This window comes from Cynocephalus volans, chromosome 16, assembly GCF_027409185.1.
Source record: "Cynocephalus volans isolate mCynVol1 chromosome 16, mCynVol1.pri, whole genome shotgun sequence".
Taxonomy (NCBI): domain Eukaryota; kingdom Metazoa; phylum Chordata; class Mammalia; order Dermoptera; family Cynocephalidae; genus Cynocephalus; species Cynocephalus volans.
The window spans coordinates 41,202,609-41,219,934 of record NC_084475.1 but is presented as its reverse complement, the minus strand read 5'-3'; the positions used below and the strand labels follow the sequence as shown (position 1 = coordinate 41,219,934).

At 44.6% G+C, this 17,326-nt stretch overlaps 1 protein-coding gene across 1 annotated transcript in view; it reads left to right on the top strand.

Annotated features, from left to right (window-relative positions):
- The first annotated feature begins 470 nt into the window (after positions 1 to 470).
- The window catches only part of MAMDC2 (MAM domain containing 2), a 149,935-nt gene continuing 133,079 nt past the window's right edge, over positions 471 to 17,326 (top strand). The window contains exons 1-2 of the mRNA XM_063081199.1: positions 471 to 504; positions 854 to 967. Of these exons, the coding sequence (XP_062937269.1) occupies positions 471 to 504; positions 854 to 967 (148 nt within the window). The remainder of the gene's footprint in view (positions 505 to 853; positions 968 to 17,326) is intronic.

Here is a 17,326-nt window from a genome sequence, read left to right as displayed (position 1 = left end):
ACCGCGGATGGGCGGGGCAGGCGACTCCGGTCCCAACCCAGCGGAGGGGCTGCTGGAAGGCCTGCCCCTTCCAAGTGTCTGCAAGAGTCTGGTCCCAAGCTTCCACATCCTGAGCGAAGGCACTGCGCGCCGACCTCTGCTCTCCCAGCCGGTGGTGGCCGGCCCCTCCAAAGTGTGCAGCTGTCTCCTCCCTGCCCAGCCCCGTGGTCGCCCGGGAGCAGCTGGCCGCGGTCTGCCGGCGGCTGCAGCACGGCGCCGCGGCGCGCTCCATCCAGGCACCCCCAGCTTGCCGCTGGGCTCCGGGAGCCGCTCTGCAAAGTTGGGCACCTCCGAGCGCGCGCTCCCTCTGGACCTCTCCCTCCCCGGGTCCCCGGCGCCCCCGCCTCCCACGCTCCCTTTCACCGGGAGCAGCCCGTCCCGGCGGGCTCGCAGCGTGCACCCTTTCCAGCCCTGCTCCCTGAAGCGCGATCATGCTGCTAAGGGGCGTCCTCTTGGCGGTGCAAGGTAAGGCCGGGACCTGGGGAGACCCCCGGGGGGCGCTCTCGCGACTCCCTCCCGCTTCTGTTGCCCGGAGTGGCCGGGCTCGCCGTGCTGGGCTGGGCCATCCGAGGGCGCCTCGCGATCCTTCTCCGCAGCCGCTAACCCCCCTCCTCCGGCCAGTCCGGGGGTGGGGGTGGGCGTGGGGTCGCACGGTGGAGGCGCCCGGGGGTGCTGGGGAGAGGTAGGGCATCCCTCTCCCACCCCTTCCCGCACGCCATCCCCCTACTTCCACCAGGTAGTCCCCGGGGAGCCCCGAGTAGGTGCCAACGCTCCCGGGCGGCAGCCCGAACTGAAAGTCGCTTTGTGCCCGCAGCCCTGCAGCTTGTCCGGGCCTTGGACCTGCCCGCGGGGTCCTGTGCCTTTGAAGAGAGCACTTGCGGCTTTGACTCGGTGTTTGCGTTTCTGCCATGGATTTTAAATGAGGAAGGTAAGGGGGCTCGTGGAGAGGGCCCGAAGTGAACTTTCGTCCTTGCTGGTTGGCTTTGTTTTCACATGGGTAATGTTATCTTGGAGTTAATTCCCCTCGGGAGGAAAAGTGTGAGTCATGATTCTCCCTCCAACCCTCAGCTGTGCTGCAAGGGGTGGCCGAGGAAGAGACTGGGGAGGCCGTCCTTTGTTTACCTGCCTGTGGGGAGGCGCTCCTGGTCTTCGCTACTGGAAGGGAGAAGGGGCGCAGCCAATGATGGTCACCCACCAGCCGTGTGTCCCCGAGGGTCATCAGCCTTTCTGGTGCTCAGTAGACACGTTTGGGAGCTGGGAAAGTTGGATGGGAAAGTGCTCATGCAGCTGTGCAGAGATGGTTCGGTAATTCTGGGCTGGCAGCTCTGTGCTAAGCCCTCACATTACCTTGTGCCTGACAGTGTTTTGCTGCATGATTTCATTCTCCCGCTTCTGCTGGGCATAAGTGCCTGAGGTCACAGCTGGCAGGTGCTGGTCATGGTCTCACTACTCCATACTGTTTGGGTTCCAGGGACAAAGTTTACATGTGGGTCTTTGGAAGTAATATGTGGCTCTCAGTACTCAATAGCAGGCACTGGGTGTCCCTTCTCCTCGCCTTTCTCTCCACCTGTGTCACTGCCATTTAAAAGTCTCATGTCCCAGACCATTTGGACTGAAAAACAACCTCCTTTAAAAAACACATCACCATAAATGAAACCAGATAACCTCCTTCCCCTCTTAATTGTCCTCAGGCCCCAAATCATCCAACCTGGCTCCCTGGAGAAGGGTGGAGCCCAGAACCCCTAGTTAGGATGTGGGAACTGTCCTCACAGCTTACTCTGGCCCAGGCTTGTTTGGGGCTTTGCGTACGTTAGTTTCTCTGACCCTCATGGGTAGGTGACGTTAGTCACGTTTTATAGAGGAGGGAATCTCAGTCTCTGAATATTCAGTTGGCTGGTCCATGACACATAATGTCACTGAGTGGCCAACTCTGAAATGTCTAGTTAGGGCAAGAAACAGGAAGGAACTAGTTCAGTAGTAATCTGTATTTATCTTCAACAATTGCCAAGCCTTGACTACTACAGTTTACCTAGGAGTAGCTGGGAAAAAGCAACTCCTGATTTATTATGAAAGGGATTTCTACCTTGCCAATGGCTTTAGGAAAGTCTCTTTAACCTCACCATCCCACCCCTTTCCCAGTTCTGCTTGTGTGTGAAGCATTTTGAGAGATGGCCTTACGCATGCCATGAGGCTGGCAGGCATTGGAGAGCATTATTCTCTAGCACAATGCTTCTCAAATTTCAGATGCATCAGGGTTACCCAGTGGGCATGTGTAAGCACAGATTGCTGGGCCCCACCCCTTGGGATTCTGATTTGTCCGGTCTGGGGTGGGGCCTGAGAATTTTTAACAAGTTCCCAGGTGATGCTGATGCTGATACTACTGGTTTGTGGACCACACTTTGAGAACCGCTGACTTTTACAATGTATTTATACACAGAGACACAGACACACGCACACACACACCTGTGCTGTTGGCTCTGAGGGGTGTGCTGGCTCTGAGTAGGGGTGGGACTGGAGTGAAGGAGCCACTTGCATGACCCTTAGAGAGGACAGCTCCTTAAGTCCCTAGGCACCCGCTTGTCTCACCCTGGTGCTGGCCCTGAGAAAAGGAAATCCACATCACTCCTAAAACCAGGAGTCTTAGTTCCTGAGCCACACGCCCCCCACATACACACACACAGCCCTCTGTCAGGATGGGGGCCCCTGACAGCCTGCCTCTGGGTCAGGGGGCATGCCACGGCCTGCTGAACACAAGTGCCTCCCAGACCCACAGGAAGTGCTCTCTGCTGAGTTAGCACCTCTGCCCCGGCATGGCATGGCGGTTCAACAGTCGCCTTCAGGGAAAACAGGAAGATGCTTATAGGAAAAGGTGATTACACTTTAATAGTGGAATGAAGGCGCTGTGGCTTTCCCGCTTTCTTTCTAACAGCTACTGCTTTCTGGCTTAGGACTGCGACTACTGGCTTGGCTGGGGGAAGTTAATTCATTCTCCTCTGAGCACTCCAGGGTGGAGCAAGCAGGTTAGGCTTCAGTCATTACAGATCTAGTGTTTCAAAGGCCAGAACTTGGACGTACAGTCCGCTCTAGTCTACAGAGCAGTGAGATGGGGGTTGCCTGCTGAGAAGCCATCACTAAGAATTTCCCTTATAAACCTATGTCTAGGTAGGTAAATTGAAAATAATAAAATTTTGGCAAGCTGTTCACAGTCCTTTCTGCAAGTTTACTTCCTCTTGATGCAGAAACCGTTTGAAACGAGTTCCATCCACCGTAGAAAGTTATGGGTTTCAGAGACTTGTGCCCACGACTACTTAGAACACAAATGGCACTTCCTAAATGTCTTTGGTTAGTAGATTAAGTTACAGCGGAGAGAACAATGTTAAAGCCCAATGAGGGGAGTTAAGCTAGGAAACAAATCTGCAAATTAGAATTTCATCAGGGGTGGGTAGTTGGAAAAGTCTCCTTGTCTCAAAACATCTGCCCTGTTGCCTGTAATTGTATTTGAGGTGCAGCCCTTTTATTTATTTAGAGTGTTAAGTATCCAAGCATCTCTGATTACAATTCCAATGTCTGTAGTTCATTGCCATTTTGAAATATGCTTTATCTCCACTGGGCACAGACTAGGTAGGTTTTGACTGGGTGGCGTGTTGGCCTGGGTTGTGTTCAACCATGGAGGGACCCCTGGAAAAAGCAATTGCACCAGTGCAGGTGACTGGGTCCTACAATCCAGTCCTGTCTACCTTCCAGTTTTGCCGGTAGTTTCCCTGTTTTCTTGATTTTCCACTGTGCTTTTTATAGAGTATTTTTTTCCCCTAACTTGTCAGGGGAAGTGAGATTGTCAGACTCAAATTTGAACTTGCTTCTAAATCTTAGGTGTGAATTAAATCCAGGAAAGAAGGGATCAATTTTACCCTGTAAAAATCTCCTTTCTTCATTCATTCATCCTATAAAAATTATCTCTATTCATTCACAGTTCAGAGAATATTGGAACCCCTTGGAGCAGTGGTCTTCAGCTGAAATTGAGACTGTTTGTTCCGTTTTCCTAATGCCAGTTGTGGGGGCAGCAGCCCTTCAGCTGAGGATACTTGGAGACCATACAGTTGGCCTCACATCCAACAGTCACAGTCCAAATTAGTCACGGAGTGGATTTTGGCCTTTCTGTCCTTTTTGGACATTGTGTCTGAGCACCTTTCACCAAACTCCATGAGGAAATCGTTGGAGGAACTGAGGGATGGCGGGGGTGGGGGTGGGGGCGCTAAAACCAAATCCAGAGACTGCTGCTTAATGAGAAGTTTGGAACCCTGAGCCACCTGGCAGAGAAAAGTAGCTGTGGAAATGTGTCAGGTTAAGAGAAGACAAAAGAGAAAATTCAGAGCACTTGTTGCAGCGAAGACTTACATTGTTTTTCCACAGTTGGGTCAGGGTTTGAGAAATTGCCTAATACAGGAAAAGTTTGGATGTTTTTTGTACCTCAGAGCAAGAGATAGTATCTGAGGCAGGAAGGCAGCCACGGGTTTGTCATAACCAGGGGGGGTTGGGGGCGTGGTAGTGTACCGAAACCATGTTGAAAGAACATGTGTGTGTCTCTTTCTGGTACCTCTTCCTTCACCCAGGCCCACTCCGTCTCTTTTAAGGACACTGTCGGTGACTTGGCCATCTGACTTTCGGTTCCACATTCAGTCATGTGCTGGTTATTATTAACAGTGTTAAATCCTGCCTGATAAGAATCTTGAGGTCCAGCTGGAGCCACGAGTCTGGCCAGGATCCCAAGTGGACTTCCTGGGAGAGGAGGGTCAGTCCTCTCCTCTGTGTAGATGACAGCTCTTTTCTTGACTTTAGAGAGCTGATTCAGCATCCCCCTCCCCGGACATCATGAAGTCCATGGGGCAGTTCCCACCCCTTCCCAGTCCTGCATTACCTCTGTTGATTGCTCTCTTGGAGCTCTCCAAGCAGGCATGCAGCCCCCACATCATGAAAGGCTGGAAACCAGCATGAGTCTGGGGTGTTCCTTAGATGCCTCTTGAAGAGTTATTTGGCCCAGTTATTCCTGCAGTATGATGTGCCATTCCCTGGTGCTGCCCTGGCTATTACTGCTGTTGGGTTGAGCATGGCTGTCGTGTGCTGTGCCTGAAGACAGCTTTGGTTCTGGCTGGCTCTGCCTGGGAGCCTAGATCTAGAGCTGGGCCATAGAGGTCATCCAGAGCAAGCTCCTCATTTTACAGAGAAGCGTGGTAGGTCCAGATAGGTGGCTAACCACAGTCGTAGACAAGTCAGTGGCAGCCTGGGGCAGGGCCTCATGACCTTGGCTCCCTACTAGTTCTTTCCTCCAACATTGCTGATCTCTGCTAACACCCCTGTCTCCACTGGGTCCTGGACTGTGGAGCTTCTTTATATTGGAGACTCTTCATCAGAGATTTAATTATATTTCAGATATGTGGAAGAACACAGATTCCAAAGATGTGGTGCTTTGGACCCCCCAAACCCACAAAATATTGCATTTCATGCCGTACTGAGTAGCATTTACTTTTCCACATGTGTAGGGAACCTGTCTACCTGCAATCTTCAGCATATAGAAAAGGGCTTAGCACACAGTAGTTGCTCAATAAAGATTTGTTGAACGAGTGAATTTGATGAATGAATGAATCCAGTATTGGATCATGGAAATGTCCTTATGCATTTTCCTGTGTACTCCTGATTCATTCTGCTCCTTCAAAGGTAGTTCTTGATCATGAGGAATAGTTTAAGCCTAGTGGTTAAAACAAACTGTGGAGTTGAACAGCTTGGATTAGAATACAGATTGTGGCATTTCAAGCTGTGTGGGCTTGGGCAAGTTATTTATCCTCTGTGTACCTATCTCATAGATTGTTGTGAAGATTTATACGTTAATTCATTTAACACATAGTGAGCGCTTTATACATGTAATCTGATGTTCGCCTTACTCTTACTCTCTCTAGATTTGAATTTTATCAACATGATCAACATTATAAATAAACATTAGTTCTTCTAATTCAGACAGCTTTCCAACACAGCTTCTGGGCAGCTAAGGAGAGTGCAATTTTCTTTTGCTTATAGTTTTGCCATGTCTCTTCATTCCAACCAGAGGAAGAACCTTCTTTTTCTTATCATTTGGCTCTATTTTAAGCATTGGTGAGCCTCACTTCACTTTTGTGTGGCTGGATGAGGTGTAGGATATAAAGTAATAAGACTGAGTTTCACACTTGGCTTTTAGTCTCTCCCTCTGGACTATTCTTTTTTCTCTATAAAGTTATTGGCTTTTGTCAGAAATGCTTTGCTCCCTGCCCCATTGCTCTCCCACCCCAACCTGCTCTTCCCCTCTTATCTGCCCCACAGTCTTGTGCCTGAGCAGCAACCACCCCCTTGCCAAACTGCTCTCTCATCCACTAAGCTCTTGGACAGGTCCCTAACCCTTAGCCTTCCTGTCAATCAGTCTGGGTTCTTGAGTTCTCTTGCCTGACCCTCCACTTGGGACTTAACCTGCCTGGACTGGTGAGATCTGCCAGCTCCTCACTGCCTTGACTGACTGCTCTGGACATAGGCTCTGTCTGCCCATCCTCCTTCCTATCAAGGCCAACACCCAGTCTGGGCTTCTCCCTACTCACTTTAGAGTTGCTGAATGGGAAGTTGCTATCCTGCTCCTGGCCTGATCCTCAATAAGATATCTGGGGATTTTTAAGATGTTTTTCCTTCTCATAATTGCGGAAGTCAGCCAAGGTCACGATATGTTGGGAGGAAAAAACAATTTCTTGGAATAGGACTTTATGTTTTTGTTGCCATCTTTAAAATTCTTAGTCTACGGTTACCATGTTTTCTGATTTCATGTTGGAATATAATATTCACTAAAAGTCCTGATTCTCACAATAGCATAACCTCTTTTGGTAGGTCATCCCAGCAGCAGTCCCACTTCTATCTCTTATTAAACAATATTTGGTTTCTAAGAATTTGAGTGAAACCTATTTATGTTAATAGAGGTAATGGGCATCTCAGTAAGTAGGGCCAGCAGGTAGTTGAATTGTTTTGAGTATCCTTGCTGGTCGATCTTGATTTTTACATCTGACCACTATTCCCCCATTCTCCCTCAATTTTTCTTCTGCTTGTCTTAATCAACTAAATCATACAAATATATTTATGCATTCAGGTCTAGGTTCTCAGAGTGCTTGATTAAATTATCTGTCTGTTTTTCTGTCTCAGAAAGATGGTAGTGCTTAACACAGAACAGATTGCTAGTGATGATTGAGGAAATTATTTAGGAATAAAGGATTTTCACAGTATATCAGACATTTTTATCATATGAACAACCCCCCCCCCCCCCCATTTCACCTTTGCAATGGTCTCAACCCTGGCTGGACATTAAAAATCACCTTAAAACTTTTTAAAAAATAGTCATGTCCAGCTTCTACCCCAAGAGATTTTGATTTATTTGGCCAAAAATGGGGCCACACTTGGCATCATTAAAAAACAAGCAAACCCCCTCAGTGACTCTAATACGCATCACCCATGGCTGACAGCACACTGGGGTGACTGCCAGCTCCCTAGCCCCTGTAGATGTAAGAAAGAAGAAATGCCCTCTTGTTAAGGATCCTTTGGTGATTATCAGTGGCCCACAAGATAAAGTGTGAACTGCCAGCTTGACATTCAAGGCCCTTCACGATTTGCTCAAAATTGTGTTTCTACTCTCCTTCCATTAATCCCTCATGTGCTGTTCGCTCAACACGCCTTTTACTTTCTCGCCTCTTGCTCTGTTTGCATGTTCTCCACACCTGTATAATCCTGCTTTTTTATTCACCTGTCCCACCCTGGCCTATTTAGATCCTTTCCATGCTTTCAGGTCCGGCTCTTTCTGAGAACATTCCATGATTTTCCCAGGTGAAATGACTCTCTCCCTTCCCTCCCTTCTCATGGCTCTCTTCACTTTCCTCCTTGTAAATCTTCTTATTAGTGTCTCCTTCTTGGAGTCTCCACCCCATCACCTTATCAGAGTGTTACATCTTTTTTTGTTTGTTTTTTGGCGGCTGGCCAGTACAGGGATCTGAGCCCTTGAACTTGGTGTTATAACAATGTGCTGTAGCCAACTGAACTAAGCAGCCAGCTCCAGAGTGTTATATCTTTGAGAAAAGAGATCATATCCTCCCCACAATGCCTGACAAACAGTATGTGGTATCAACAAATGCTTTGAATTTAATCAGTCTCTGAAGCCCTTGTTGGGATTGATAGAAAAAAAAAAAAAAAAATAGAAAACCGTTGACATTTTTCCCTGTAGTGAAAAAGGTTGTGTTTAACAATCCCTTCCAACATAAGACTTCAAAGACTTTGGAGGCTTATGCTGTAATTTCCAAATACAACAGTGAAGCAGTATTTCAGCTTTCCTCACCAATCCACGGTCTGTTTCACCCCTGACATGCCAACGGTCACATAGCTCTTAGATTATTTCCCCATCAGGCTGTCTGAGTCCCTTCATCCTCTGCCATCACAAACACTCACAATGCAACCTTCAGAGTGACACTGCTGGGTCTGAAAGTAGGTTTTGGCAAAAGATTACCAGACTCTGAAGTAGCTATTGAGAGTGGTGTTTCTAAGGAACTCGAGAATGAGGTATCAGCAGTAGTCACCTTGAGGGGTAAAAGCAGGTAAGGGTATTGTCTGCTCTTGGAAGAAGTTCTTGCATACAGATGTGACAAATGGAGAAGCCAAAGGATCAGCTTTGTGATTCAGAGAGATCTGCCAGAATATTTGCTTTCTCTACTTTATGAGAAGTTTATGTGTGTTTTGGGAGGGGGTTTGAGGCTAAGAATAAGATAATAAAACAAGTGGTATCATTCTGTAACTTCATAGTATCATGTATGACTCACATTATCTTACAGAAAAAACTACTAAAGAATGGCATTTAAGGGCCTACTAACCATCAGGCTCTAAGTTAGTAGCTGGAGTACATAGTACATGAGAGCACAGTACCCAGGGTACATGGAGTATATAGTCATGGTCCCTGCCCTTGGTGGCAGTCTTAAGTCAATAGGAAGAAACACAACTGTGTAATTATGGTAGAGAGTAAAAAGAGCTATGTACTAATCAAGGAATTTCATTGCAAACAGCATAAATTAGCTACTTAAATTAAGCAGGAAAAGGTACTGGTTTATTGGAAGTGTTTATTGGAAAGGTGTCAGTTAGCTTTCAGAATCAGCAGAAATTCTAGAGAGCTATATTTGGGCAAGAATAAAGAAATGCAAGGTGTCGGCAAGGTCCTTCTGGAAGAACTATTTGTGTGAGTTTGCCGTTGGACATTTGTTTCTCCACTGCTTACCTGCCTGTCCATTCGGTAGCTGTGAGGAGGCTCCACTTAAGGGAGATGAGACTGGCCATGAGGAGGCTAGTTAGGGGCTCTCCAGTGGTCCAAGTGGGAGATGGCAAGGGTCTGAATTAGGGTGAGGTATTAGATGTGAAAGGGAAGGAGTAAATAAAGCACCATAAAGGGGACTAAATTGGCAGGACTTGATGGTTGACTTGGGTGAGAGTGATGAGTCAGAGGGAGAGTGACTCCCAGATTTCTAGTTTGGGCAGCTGTTTGGTTGGTGGTGCCAACCATTGAGAGAATTTCAAGAGGAACATCATGTTTAGGGTAGAAAAAGATAAGATCAGTTCTGAGCTGCCTGGAAAACATCCGAGTGGAGGTTTCCAGCAGGTCTTTGATATAAGAATCTGATGGTCAGGTACAGTTCTGGGCAGGACTGTGGCTATGGAAACCTTCAGCAGAAAGAGAGTGGTTGAAATCTTGAGCAGAGATGATATCACCCAAAGAGAACGTATAAAGAATAACCCCAGGAGGTTAGGAATAGAGCCTTAGACTCATATTTAAGGATTGGGCATAGGAAGGGGGTGGGGGCAGGAGGAAAAACAAAAGGAACCAGGCATGTTTGAGGAGAATGAGGAGAGAGGGTAGGTCATAGAAGCCAGAGGAGTTAGGCACTTGACGAGGAGGATGTGTTCAACGGGGCCCAGTGCAGCAAGGAGGGAGGACACAGTCCGACTGGTTCCCCGGAACTGACAACTGGGAGGCCATCCGTGCTTGAATGAGTGCAGTTTCCATGGAACCGTGCTTAAATGAGTGCAGTTTCCATGGAATGAAGAGGGCAAACCAGAATGCCCTGGGTGGAAGAATGAATGGGAAATGTAAACAGCTAGTAGGGATTTCTCCGCAAAGAAGTTTGAATGTGAGGAGAGAGAGGTTCAACCATACCTACAAGGAAACTTGAGGTCTAAGAGATTTGAGCTTGTTTACCGTAAGCAAGGGGAAAGTACCAGCAAAGAAAGAAGCATCCTGGGGGAGGAGGGGTTCCTCCCCAGCTCTGGGTTAGACCCAGTTTCCACTTGGACAATTCAGAAACCTCAAGAACATAAGAATTACTTGGTCCCACGTGACCCAAGAGCCCTCCGCTGACTGGCTCATGGGTACTGGAGTGTCAACTTCAAAATGTGTGAAATATTATTTTATTATAAATGCAGAGGATGTAGAAAATTGGGCCAAATCTGTGGTAATTATGATGCATCCTGGAACTTAACTAAAAACCAAAAACAAATCTTTTTTAAGCTGCAGGGGGAATGTTTTAGGTCTAAGGGAACTTTAACGGCATAGCATATTCTATTTCTGTTGCAGAAGTAGTTCCCAATGCAAGTATGAAGTGAAACCTGATGAAATAGTCACACGATAACCTCCTGTGCAGCCAGGGTCTGCAATCTACAGGTAGCACTTATAGTGCCTGCCACGCATATTTATTGTCATTATCTCTAACCTTCACAACGTCTTGAAGGTGGTTTTCAGCATTTTATAGATAAGAATGTATGAGACAGAGAGGTTAGGATAACATGCCTGAAGCAACACAGCTGGAGCGTGCAAGAGTTGGGATATCAAGGCAAGCCCTCCTGGCTCCCATGGCTTGATCATAGGCTGCCTCCCATTAAGGAGTAGGGTGATGCCCTTGTTCTCCCAGAGGTCAACACCAAGGAGGACAGATTTGCAATGTTCGTGCTTCTCTAGAGACAGTGGGAAACCTCTGCAAACTATGGTTGATGTCTCAACCTTTTAGATCTTTCCCTGAGTTCTAGGCCCCAGCTACAACAAACGTGTCTCCCATGCAGTGGTGAGCCTTCGGAAGGCATCACACAGAGATAGGGAAATATAATTTTTACTTATTTTTTCCATAACAGATTAGAGTTTACTCTTGGAACCATTTGAAGGATTCTCTTAGTCCTCAGCATAATCTTGGAAGAGAACTTCAGGGAAAATTTATGGCTTGACCTGAAATACTTTGGCAGTCTTAAGGAATACTTCTAAACTACAAATTCATCTATTCCTACTGTGAAAGAATTAAAAAGTACACAGATAAATGTATTTTTGCAAGCCATTTGCCCTACTAGACAAGCATTTGGGTACTTATTTATTCTATCCCTCTTAACAGAATGGCAATGTTTCTATACAGCAATGTGATATATAACTTAGCTGGTTGCTTAGAGAAATTTCCATCCCTTATTTGAAAAACTTTTGCTTCACCGCCAAGGAGAGCTACAGTGTTATTTGGGGCCATGCTTATAAAATGCAGATAACTTTAATGTGCTTTCACTCCACTGAGAAGCTGCTTCCTTTGCTTACCAATATTTTATGACTTAAGACCATCTAGTCTGAAACTATAGCTCAGGAGGGTTTTTTTTAAACAACTACAGAGTTCTTCTATTTCTGTGACTTTATTAAAAATGGATAATAGGATAGACTGTTGGAGAATTCTCTTTTGAAGTGTGTTTTGATCTTGCACTAGTCTTTTAAGTATAAGCTTTATGGAAAGAAACTCTTTGGTTTTCCATTACAAATCCTGAAAATTGGGAATAAGCATCTGAAATCACACCATTGTTTCTGAAAACTTTTTCTTTTTTTTCCCACAAATTCTGATGAGGAAAATGTGAGTTAAACTTTAGTACATTTTTTTTCCCAAAGAATCAGCATTGAAGATTAGTCCCCTTTTGAGCCCACATTTGATACACAGGAAAAACTGAAAAAAAACCAAAACCCTAATATATACTAGATTATGTATTAATGGTGCAGATTTGCATCTTTCTCGTCAACATAAAATACTTAACAGACTAACTATGTGTGGCTCTGCACTGAATATTATATAATACAAGAAAAGTGATAATGGAGATGACGCATCTAAAAATGTATTGAATTGGCAAGAGGCATAATTTGTTTTTAATTTTGGGCTTGTGGACTAGGACTTACTTGCTTTGTATGCCTGTGCTTTAAAGAGTGTTGAATTCAAAAGGAAATTTGGATAGCCATACAGATAGGTCCTAGGTTTTTAGATCACCCCTTTAAAAAAGTATCAGTAATTACCAATTATGTCTTAATTTCTGTCACGTTTGAGTTTGAGCCACGAGCTCTTGCCTGTTGAGTATTGTATAAAGCAATTTTTGAGAGAGGACAAGGGTGACCTGTTTGCGTAACAGCTGAAAGTGGACAGTTTAGTTGCTAAGAAAGTTTTTCCATCCCTCAGAATATCCCTCCATCCGCTTGTCTCTACACAAACTCAGCTATTCACAATAAAAATTGCTGAAAGATGAAAAGGGTGCAAAATGGTTTATATTTTTATTTAACCCCTTTTATTCATCATTTTGTCTATCAGGAAGTCATTCATACTTCCGTAAATATAATCCTGTCATAAAACAAGTTTGGACACATTTATGAGTGATTTCTTGCTGAGCATACTATTAACCAAGTAGTCTAAGAATTCTTAGAAAATTAATGGGTCTTGGAAAAATAGATAATATTCACCATCATTCTATCCAAATGTGCAGTGAATCATGGTCATGCACAGAAAGTGCTGGGTTTGAGAATCAAAGGATTTAAGAACTTTTTCCTGGAAACAGTGACAAAGGAAAAAGTTTGGAGAGTGAACAGCAGGGATTCAGAGTTTCAATCTCTTTTTAGTCTTGATTGTCAACCCTAGGTACTTTGCAGAATGACTTGCCAGCACGGTACCCTCAGCTGGGAGCTGGCATATTTTATTTAAATATTGTGAGAGTGAACAAACACATCAATGATTGTTTTTTATTTTTTAATCCTTAGATCTCATTTCAGAGTTGCTAAAACAAACTCAAAGACCGAAGTGGCATTTGCAAGCAATTAGGGAGCACTGAGTGAGCGTATTGGAGTTGAACCTGTGAAGATCCAGTAGGAAAATGAATAATGACAATTATTTTATTGAATATCTGTTGGGCAGTTATTATGGCAAAAACTGCGAGGTGCCTTACATGCACAATCTCATTGAATTTTTATAATGACCCAATGAGGAAGACACTCTTCACAGACAAAGAAATTGGGATTTAGAGTTTTTTTGACATTCCCAAAGTCATGTAGCAAGTAATTGATAGAGCCTGGATTTTAACATAGGTTTGTCTTCAAAAACTAAGAACATAACCACTCTGTTATGCTGCCTGTCTGTTTCCACTCTCTTTTGACATGAAGTCTCAAAGGATCTTTGTGATAGAAATAATAATAGTAGTTATACTAATAGCTAACCCTTATAGAATGACTTCTCTTGTCTGTATATTGCCCTAAGTGTTTTATGTTATTAACTTATTTAACCTTCCCAAGAGCTCAGTGAGTTGAGTCCTATTTTCATCCCTATTTTAGGGTTGACGAAAGTGTGGCATTCAGGGACCTGCAGGTCACAGAGATTGTGAGTGGTAGGGCTATATTTTATAACAAGTTTCCTGGCTCCAGTCTGTGTTCTGTGAAGGATATAGCAATTGTAATATTCTATTTTTTTTTTTTTTTTACTGCACTTTGATATAAGAAACTTTTCTACTTCAGTTCTGATGTGACTACACAAACCATGTAAGAGCGATACTCCTAGATTCTCCCGTAAACAGGGTCCCCACAACCAAATCAACTCTAATTTGAGGGAATTTAAATCAATCTTTTCCTTTAGAAATAGAACAGGACAGCAGAAGAATTTTCTGGTTGGTTCCAACTTCTAAATGAGATTAACTTAAGAATTCTTGTGAGAGTCTCACGCCCTACATTCTCTGGACAAATTCCAGTAGAACTTGTGTTCCTTGACCATCTCAATGGTTTTGTTTTGAAAATGAGTCAAGTATCCTTAAGCAATAATAAATAAATAAATAAACAAATAAATAAAGTAATATTTGCTTGCTTGGGTTATGCAAAATGACATTCAAAGTCAAATGGGTAGGGATGAAAGTAGGAAACACCATACAAGCCTAAGGAAAGTCCTTCAACCTTGGAGTAAAGGCAGAGGGTGGGATCAGTCTTTCTGTCTTTTCATTCTATTGTGGACAATGCCTTTTGATAGGGATAGGAACATGCATCTTTCATTTCATTCTTGCAACGACCCAATGAGGAAGGCACTCCTTATGGATGAAGAAACTGGGTATTAGAAAGTCTGTTTTAACATTTCCAAAGTTTATTCCATGGGATATGAACATGTATTTTAGGAAGCAATAGGATAATAAGGGCCATTGGTCCATTGTTTAGAGTGAGTACATTTAGCTTAATTTTATTCATTGGACATTTGCCTACCTGTGCTGGGCAATGAGGGTAACAGTGGTGAGTAATAGAGGTACTTGCCCTTAAGGGCTTCCTGTCTAGTAGAAGAAGTAAGATATATGACCAGCAGGTATTATTTCAGACATTGAGATCAGTGCCGTGACAAGGAAAGTGGAAAAGGGCCTGGGAGTTCAGAAGTTAATGAGAGCCGGCAGGGCCAGGTGGTAAGAGGGAGCCTCTTGGTGGTCCTTCAAATAAGGTAGGATGTGACCACATGGGTGTGTCAAGTGTCAGAAGCAGCAGGAGCCAAGGCAGGAGGCGGAAAACACAGGCTGGTCTGGAAATAGCATGAATTCTCTTTTGGAAGGTGCATTGGTGCATGAAGGAAAAGAAAAGTACATAAATAAAATTGGTATTTGTTACTTACCTCAGGCCACACCCCCGCACTTAATAACCCGAGAGGTCCGTCTCATTTGGATTTGTAGCCCCCATCACGGACACCGAGGACACTTGTAGTCTAGGACCTGACAGACACGAGTATCCTTATATGATAATAAATAAATAAGTAAGTAAGTATATAAATAAATAATGAGAGGACAGGACGAGTGTTCACTTTAATGAGCAACTCCTTTTGTGGAGCTGTAATAATATGATATGGAAAATTACTTGTTAATCAGATCCTACACCGTGATATAATGATAATGACCTTTAGCTACTGTGTTGCAGATACTGTACCCATATTATCTCAAAACCTCATTGCAACCTTTTATGATCTGTATGGCTATCTCCATTTTGAACATGCAACAATGGGACCCGGCAAGGTATTCAGCCTGTGACAGATCATAGAGCCAGAGCAGTGATTAGATTTCAGGCCCATCTGCTTGAAAAGCCCATCTGCTATTCACCTCTAACGTCATCCATCACAAACATCTCTCCCGAGCTCCTGAGGTCACAGCTTTGTTTCTGTCCCAGGACCTGGCCTGTGATGGCAGGCATTTGTTTAGTCAGGACTTGTTGAACTTGACCCATCTTCCTCCCTCCTTTTCTGTTAAGGTCACTGGCATGATCACCTCCTTCCTCTCCTCCTCCCCCTGGCTCCAGGTCCTTTGTGACTTGCACTTCCTAGCCTAGAACAAGCTCTTTCCTCATTCATTCAGGTAACCTAGTGCCATTATCACAAAACTGATATCATGCCTCACATCCTAAAGCCAGTTTCAATAAAGTGTAAATGGAGAGAAAGCTTCCACCACTGCAGTCAGTTCTTTTTGTCCTCAATCCTTGAAGAATAGATTTATCTTTTTTCCACAGACAGTGTGGTGGCTCATGGCTCTATTAGCATCTATCAGAGGCTCAAGAGGTTGAGGTCAAAGGTTATGTCCTTGGGATGCCTGCATGACCACACCCACGTACCCAGACCCTGGAGCTCAGCGTGCACTCGGCTCACTGTAAATGCAATGGGTAAGAGTGCACAGTAGCTCTGCTTCCCAGGAGGCCTGGAACCCTCTTCCCCAGGCCACTGTGCTCATCACTGGAGCCTCAGCTGAAATGCTACCTCCTTCCCTGAGCACCTGTCTTAAGTTTGACCTCCTCATGATCACTACCACATGGCCTGATTTTAATCCTCTCTATAGCACATTGGCTCTCTGATAATTTTCTTTTTCATTTAATTACTTGTTTATTGCCTGCCAACCCTGCTAAACTCTAAATTTTGTGAGAGCCATGAGCCCATTTCTCTTGTATCACTGCACATTCTCCCGAGCCCAGCACAGCATCCAGCACCTGACAGACACTCCAGACATGCTTGATGGATGGATGAATAAATATTAGTTCCTGTGGCGATGCACAAATCTAGAAGGCCAGCATGTTGTCAGGATTTGTTCAATAAAAAGAGACAGCAGATGAGCTGAGCATCACAGAAATCTTCTGCATAAGTGATGTGCTTCCCTCAAGGATGTATCTAGACAGAAGCAGTGGAAAAGAAAAAGATGAATTTTTCAGTTACACTTTGGTCCCGCTATTATGGTGCCACCAACTCTCCCCGTCTGCTGGTTTGAGTGAGTATTCCACTGGGGGGACAGAGATTTATTTCCCAGAAACAAGATAGTATTTCCTTCTTTTGACAAATCTAGAAAGCAATTCCTACAGCCAAGAAAAGAACTATAACATATAGAAACTAAATTGTAAGCCCAGCTATAAATAAGGAAACGGGGGTGTGTGTGTGTGTGTGTGTGTGTGTGTGTGTGTGTGTGTATGTGTGTGTGTGCACATGCACATGCGTGTGAAGGGTAAATCCTTAGCTAGTCTGTAGTTTGAGAGTGATTTTTCAGAAAACTGGCCAGGTCCTCCCAGTCCTAGTCTGTGTATGAATTATTCAAACAATTCTAATTTTCTTCTCTTCCCCTAAGATGAGCCAAACTGGTACCTAGAATCCCTCAGGTAATCAATCTCCAGATCACATGGTAAACATTCTCCATTTTCATCACAGATTTTCTTCTGAGGATCCCAAATGACTCAGATGTGCAGCTATTGAAGCAGTTTGAAAAGAAATGGCCACATAATGGGTGTGAGCATGTGGCCTGTTTCTCGTGCTTCCTTATGAGCATGCATGCAACGAGTTGCAGGCTGCACTCTCTCTCTCTATGGAGGCCTGGGATAACCAGTATCATTCCTGTTTCCTTACTTGTTTTATTTCAAGAAATCAGAGCAGTTGTTTTGGAAGGA